This window comes from Aulostomus chinensis, chromosome 3 (genome assembly GCF_037954235.1).
Source record: "Aulostomus chinensis isolate RoL2024-O1b breed Wild chromosome 3, RoL_Achi_v1.0, whole genome shotgun sequence".
In the NCBI taxonomy this organism is placed as follows: domain Eukaryota; kingdom Metazoa; phylum Chordata; class Actinopteri; order Syngnathiformes; family Aulostomidae; genus Aulostomus; species Aulostomus chinensis.
In genome coordinates, this window is record NC_141322.1 from 22,965,223 (window position 1) to 22,972,870 (window position 7,648).

At 42.2% G+C, this 7,648-nt stretch overlaps 1 protein-coding gene across 1 annotated transcript; it reads left to right on the forward strand.

Moving 5' to 3' along the window:
- Positions 1-174: 174 nt before the first annotated feature.
- Positions 175-1,802, forward strand: npffl (neuropeptide FF-amide peptide precursor like). The gene is made up of 3 exons (XM_086200825.1): positions 175-324; positions 975-1,090; positions 1,682-1,802. Exons 1-3 carry the CDS (start codon positions 175-177, stop codon positions 1,800-1,802), a joined length of 387 nt encoding a protein of 128 aa, XP_086056951.1.
- Positions 1,803-7,648: the final 5,846 nt, after the last annotated feature.

Below are 7,648 nucleotides of genomic sequence, written 5' to 3' on the forward strand. Positions count from 1 at the left end.
TATAAGACCTGGGAAGAATGTTACCTCCATTAACATTTGCCAGGACGCAGCAAAAAGAAGACACCTAACCCTGAATAGGACGAGTTCTTCTTCACCCCTACAGAGAACCCAGCCTTTGAAGTCTTCTTCTTTTTTTCCTTTTTCATCCTTTGACTTCCTCTCCCGGATGAGACCATGGACACAGCTGCAGTGGTGACTCTTCTGGCTCTGGTTCTGGCGCTGGCAGGTGTCAGCCAGGCTCTTCACATCCAAGGCGGTCTGGACCAAAATGAGATCCTGCCTGGCAGCTCAGAGGAGAACATGGCCAACCACCTGCTGGGGCTGGTGAGACAACAACCCACTCACAAACACCACATACACATTTTACATTTTAACCTTCCAATTAACATTGTAGCTATGATCAAAAATATGCTGCTTATTAATAGCATTTATGTAACCTCAGAGTAACTCACATTAGATTTTGATTTGTCAAAATGATTTTATGAAATGTATCCCGGCTGAATTTTTTTTTTAATTCAAATGTGCAATCCTTCTATTAGGAGGATTTTCTGAATGAAAATTCTGCAGGCAAGTCCTGCCATCGTTCTCAGACAAGTCTGCTCCATGCGACGTTGTATGTAAATGCGGTTTGCACTATTCATCAAGAGAGACAAACCAAATGGACAACAGGACAGACAAGATGACAAGTATAAGAATCCTCCACGGCGGCAATCACAGACTGAAAGATCTGGGTTGAATTTAGCATAAAAAAACAGACGGATTCAAAAGTGTATGAGGTGTATTTCTTTTGCAGGGAAGAGGAGGGGAAAAATGGCTGGGGTTACCACCCTCTGGGGTTTGTGCTGGAATGCAATTACTGTATGGCTCCTGATACCCCCCCCCCCCCCCCAAAAAAAACCCAGAATACACACCGTCTGATGTTTTACATTTTTTTGGTTTGTGTGTGAATGTGAATGTGTGTGTGTCTCCAGGAGGAGAGTGAAAACACAGATAACAGAATTGACGGCCGTCTGCTCGCCTCGTTGCTGAGAGCTCTGCTGTTTGGATCTCAGAGGGAAACCAGGAACTCTGTCCTCCATCAACCACAGAGGTCGGTGCAGTTTCCGAGCATGGATTTACCCCTCAGACACAAAAAACCTATGATTTCATATCAGTCTGTTTGCAATCAGTACAAAATCCAAATGCATATTGATAAATTCTACTGCAGCAAAATGTGACATTAAATTCTTGAGATCAGATTAGACATTTTGAGGTAAAACAACAAATTTTACAGCTACAAGACTTTTATATGTATCTTGTGAAAGAACCAGAGAAATCAACATCAATTCATTCATTTGGCCCCTTTTTCTATTTCAGATTTATAATAGGGCACAAGGGAAGCCAAGAAACTGTTTCAGACCTGAAATTGGGATTTTCAGCTCTGGTGGTTCAAACATGACACTGAAATTGTTGCTTATATGTTTCTGCCACCTTCAATTCTCTCTTGATTAACATTTATTCCTCCCTGATCAATGGACGACAGAAAAAAAACAGTCAGGATTTGATATTTTTTCAGCAAAGGCAGTTTTTTCAATCACTGTCGCTGTGTGTGCATGGAACAAATACGTAAAAGGACATTTCATTTAGACCATACGTGATCTAAGTAAATAGTTTCCCATCTCCTGGTTCTCTTCCTGTGCAGGTTTGGCCGCGGCTCCAGAGGGCAGGTCGTTTCAGAGGATCAGATAAACTCCCCCGACTGGGAGGCTGCTCCCGGTCAGATCTGGAGTATGGCTGTGCCCCAGAGATTTGGAAAGAAATAGCCTGGCAAGCTGAGCTGCACATCTTTGTCCTGGCACCTGACCAAGCACAGGAGGAGTGTGGGGGGATAAAAGATGATGAATAAATCAGAATCATATTAAAACGTCTACTGTTCTTTACGACATGTCTTAGCATATCAGGCTTTCATTCATTTTATTAAGTTTCTTTCTAATTTTCAAGACCAAAAAGCTGTAAACTGTTTGCTGGAAATATCTGTTTTCTGGTGAAATAATAAAAGAGCTTTGAACTTTGAACCCATTTAATTTTTTTGTCGCAGATCCATAGCAGAAATAGCATAATCATTTGTTGATATTTGGTTTGGCTGAGTTTGTCTCGGCGGAGGTTTGGTAGCCATTATGCAAATATAGCACGTAACAGTTTAAGAGCTGATAGTAATGTTTGTGACAGAGCGCTACATCTTTTGAATATGAATGAAATGTAAACATAATTGCAAACAGTTGCCACTGGAATTTCTCCATCAACAGCAGCCATTGACAGTGACAGAGACCATCCCAGCCCGTAATTACCGCAGCCATTTTTTCTGGTCAATTAAATTTGTCCACATTGGCTTACTTCCTCTGACATCAGAGGAAAATAAATTCAGTGAAGGGCACACACAACTGTGATGTTTGGTAAAAAATATCAAAGAAGACTTAGGGGGTCAGGACGTTGTTCTGTGCAGCCCTGGAAGGTTTGAAATGATGCTCAGCTCCTTTCTGCAGACCTGCAGCGGCTGATGGTTTGGTGTGTGGTGGATTTACAGGCCACCTGGGGAAGCAATGGGCAGTAAGCTTCAGCACTAATTAAAACACAGAAACATGCAATTACTCAGCATTTTCACAGTCTCTGCAGCCAATTACTGGGACGGAAGGCCTGTCGGTCCCTCTTAGGATGAGTCCTTCATTAGCCTGCTTTCTATCGCTCTTCATCAGGAGCCCACAAGACATAAATTAAGAGTAACTGCTGTTGATTGAACTATTGACAAACGACCTCTGGAGTGAAGGCTTACCAGTGTCCTACATTTGGAAATATTTAATGTTAAAATTGCATTTTTGCAAAATGTGTCTCACAATATTAATTCAGGAATTACGATTACACAGCAGAAGACACACATCTGCACATAATTTAATTCATGCGTTTCAGTATAACAAATAATCTATTTATCTTGATCACATAATTCCGCCAAGATAAACCCAGCCAAATTAAAATGCTATTTTTCCCTGTATTAAACCTCTGAACTCCAAAATAACCCGTGCTTGACCCCTTCACCAAGGTTACAGAGAGTACTCCTCTTCAGTTTGATCCAATTCTGCAGACTGACACACGGACAAACAAATGCCTCCTCCTTGTTGTAGGTAACAAATAAACTGTGAACAAAAGTAATGTGAATACATAAAAAAGTAAAGTACAGCTTATCACTATGAAATTGTGAGAGAGCTCCCCTGATTTGATTTCTCTCTTTTCCTTCTTCCTGTATTCCGACCTTTATCATCAGCATCTCCACTGAAGCACAGATTCTCCAAATTAAATGTCAACGAGAAATCCATTATCTTTCATTAAAAAAAAAAATCAAGTTTTCAAGTTCAGAAACCTCCATGTCATGTGACCTTGGAACTCCAGTTCAGTACAAGCGATTAGATCTAGACTGGAATTAGGACACACCTCTTGCTGTTCTACTCATATTGATACTCTGCATGGTTCTGTTACAGTATATCTCCAAATTCATTGTTTATTCACTGCAAAATTTAATATTTTTGATTCAATAGCGTCCATGTCATGTGAACCTGGGACTCTCCAGACACCCCCCCCCCCACACACACACACACACTGTTCACACACGCACTCTTCCTGCTGTAACCTACTAACAGACACCAACAATGTCTACAGCAGTAAAGTTAAGGGACAAAACAAGTTAATCAGCTGAAAATGAGCAAATCCCCCCCCCCAGGATAAAACTGAAGACTGAAAAACAATAACAGGCAACCACAACGATGAGGTGAGAAATAAATATGACGTAACAAGGAGACACAAGCATTGATCAGGGGGGAGAAGGCACAGCAACTGTAGCCTCTGATCAGTTGTAAAAACACAACCTCATCTGAATTTCATGAGTCTGCAGGGGGCGTGGCTGAACATCTGTGTGCAGAAATACCAGACGCTGATACAGAGAGATGCTGCTTTGTCCTCCTGCAGATTCCCAACAGTGAATATGAAACATAGTCACCTCTCTGACCTCATCCTCATCTATCTATGGCTCGCTGACCTTTCCTCAATCTCCCTTGCTGCAGCTCTCCCCAGCTAATGGTCATCATCCTGGAAGGCAGCCATCTTGAGCAGTGGAGAGAGAGGTCACTCCAATTACTGGCCTTGCCCGTGACACCGTACAATTTGTCACACACACACACACACACACACACACACACACACACACACAAACACACACACACACACACACACACACACACACACACACACACATACACACACACACGTGCGCACACATTATTTTTAATAGCTGTGAGTCTTTATTAGATACAGATGTGGAGGAAATGACAAAAAAAGCAACGGTTGAGGGAATTTCTCATGAAATAAGCAATTGGTGTGAAGGACATACACATGTCACAGCCTTTTTTATCCAAAAAATAACCTGATTAATTCACTTGTGTGTAAAAGGAACATGTGTGATATTACTTGTGTAAGGTGATTAACAGCACCATTTTTGATGTCCTGTTTTGTATAAGATTGCTTTTTCATTTAGGCTAAAATGGGCTTTTTCATCCATTATGTTTTCAGAAAACTTCGGATTAATATCAAGAAAATAACACACACTAAGGTGATGCAGTGAGGAGATGATTGCTGTTTGTGACCTTGACAAACATTGCCATCGGCAGTTGTTGCTGGGGGCCCAAGAGACATTTCAGTCGAGGAGATATGCTTATGGAGTCAGAGTTTTTGATGCTTGGCAATGATTTGCCAGTGACTGAAAGACCCAAGCCAAGTCATTGTCCGTCTGAAATAAATGAGCACCAGTCATAATCATGCAAAAACTGAAAATAATGGAGAAAAATAATCAGACAATTGGTGTTTGATGACCTTCAAGTTTCCTTATTGTGAGACAAATATAACAAAAGCAATCCAGAATAATTTGCATGGTTTATATTCATAGTTGGTGGAAACGTCATTGGGAGTAATCTTAAAGACTAAAAAACATAATTTAGACTTTTCTTTGAAGCTTGCAAAAACATCAAATATCAAATTTGAAATGGGAAACCTCAGAGGCTGGAGGAGAATATCCTGCAGGCTACTGTGAACTTCCTCTCACGTTCATAAGGAGCAGGTGGCCTCTTAACAACACACGCTTCTGCTCTGAGAACAAAGACATATCTCTTAATAATGGGCAGCTACAGTTTTCCGCTCTCCCTCTTTCACTCTCAGCTTTGTGAAAACAAATGTGTGGGCATGATTTGTGTGGCGTTTCCAGCTAAGAAACCACAGGTTTGCTTCCTTTGTTTTGCTTGTTTGTTTGCACGTGCACACAGAAGGAGGGGTATCTTCAAGTCAGGTAACTTTCTAATTGCCCTGCAGCTTTTATTCAAGTTTGGGGAGAGTGCTCTGCTGCCAGCATGTGGACAAAGCTTCGCTGGTTCTTTGTGTTGCCTTTCCACCACAGCACCTCACCTCTTTTTCCAGCTAAAACTGGCAAATAATCTATCACCCTTCCAGGCAATCATCTGGAGGCCAGAGGGAAGAAAAAGACAAACTTTCAACTTCTGACTTTTGAATCAAGGAGTTGACATTTAAAAAAAAAAAAACGGTTACATTTGGTTCTGTTCAGCCTAATCATATCACCTCATTTCAATGTTTCAGATGAAACCTCAACAGCAATAAACAACTTCAGGACTGGAAAACAACAAGGTTTTATGAGGCGACATTCACAGCTTGGTTACGCAGTTAAGGAGAGAAAACATCCAGCTGAGGTTAAACTTCTTTTAAAGTTACTGATGTTGCTTTACAAGAGTGGGGTGAAGGTGAGGGCATGATCGTGGTTCTTTATCAAGTCAGTGACAGATCCCAGTGCAGGGTGATCATCGTGGCCCGTTAGAGAGCCAAACTAATTTTAATATGACAGCCTGCAGCTTTGTGGCCAAACTCAAATGAAACTGTGAGCAGAGTGCCGTGCTGAGTCATAGCAGCGAGACCAAGCCAGTGATAGATGAGCTGACCTGACACAATGTAGTGACAGTGGGCCATAACAGATGGAAGCATTTGTAGCCACGGCGCTTGACACAACCGCTAAATATCACTCGTTGTCACTTGAACATAAACGCGCATCTTAGAAGGCACAGTAGTGCCATAATACCTCTAAGGGTCAAAGCTCTCAACGGTAATTGCTAATGACCATTTAATTGGATGGTAACAGCTGCTGCTGCTGGCAGCATTGAGTGTGCTTCAAGAATGACGCTTTGAAGCGCTCTATAAATACATATAAACATATGTATTAGTGAAATGAAAAGGACATAAAGCACCACAGATGGGGGGTGTGGGGTTGGTGGAGGAGTTGAGATGGCGAAGGGTGTTATCATTGGGTCAGTATAATATACTGAATACCTAACACAACATATCAGTAATATACTTGTCTGGATTTAAGCATTTTGTCTGTGGCCATGTGGATTTTGGGGAGCTAGAAGTGGCGGACAGGTTGCCACCTCAGCCACCTTACATCTGTTTTACGGTGGATTCTCACCACCTGTTGAGGTAAAAATGTAGTGCAGGTAACGAAGAAAATCTACGCTTGAATTTATCCCACGACAATGATGCCCACTGAGAACTGTGACAATCATCTTTGAACTTGACCTTCATTTTGATTGCAATCACATACCTGTAAAGTTTTGTGACTTCAAATGTCAAGCGGCCAGGGGCGAGGTGTAAAGACTGCGGCTTGTACCATTTCTTCAAAGGCATTTTTTGATATGGGCCTTAAATTTTACAACTGTATCTCACACAGTGTCATTGTCCAGTGGTGCCTCCTCATTTCCTTGTTGTTCCCACTGTTTTCCCCTCCCCTTTTGTGTCTTGTGTATCTTGTTTGTCCTCTCTGTCTGGGAGTGGCCATCCTCCCAATCACCAGCTGCCAACCTGACTCACCTGCAACCAATCCACTAATCAACTCAAGCAGTATATCTACACCGGCTCTTCATGTACTCTTCAGCCACTACTCTCAGTGGTGCTAACCTGCTTGATGGTGCTCAGGACCGGTGCCACCAATCTGCCTTCCTGCTCATCCACCTCACTTGCCCTCAGCCATCTCATCGCCCTCTGCTTCAGCTGTGCCACTTCTTCCTTGTTGGCCATTCCCAGTTCCCGTCTACATTTTAATAAAACTATTTAATTGGAATGTCTTGAGTCTGCCTCTGGGTCTCTTCAGTTGGAGCCTAACACACAGTCATGATGCAACTGTGGACAGATTTACCAAAGTTGGAGTACCTGATCCAGAAAATGTCTACATCCATCTGGTTTTATGGAAATTGATGGGAAAATGTCTTGCAAGTGGTTTAATCAAGTAACGCAGAGCATCATTGTCTAATGGTCTTCAACTTGGGCTTTTTTTTCTTCTGCTGGCCAGTGTAAAAACTACAGGTTCAAAACACCTCCACAATGGCTTCGCATTTCATTCCACATCTTTTATGCAGGCAGCGTGAGTGGTGGAAGGACTCAGGGGTTGATCAATGAAGATGGTCAGGCAGCCGGAAGGACAACTTGGCTCACCCATGGACAACAGACCAGATTATTCACACTGCTCAAAGTTGTCTTTGTATGACCTTGTGCCACTGCTCACTGCTGCTGTTAT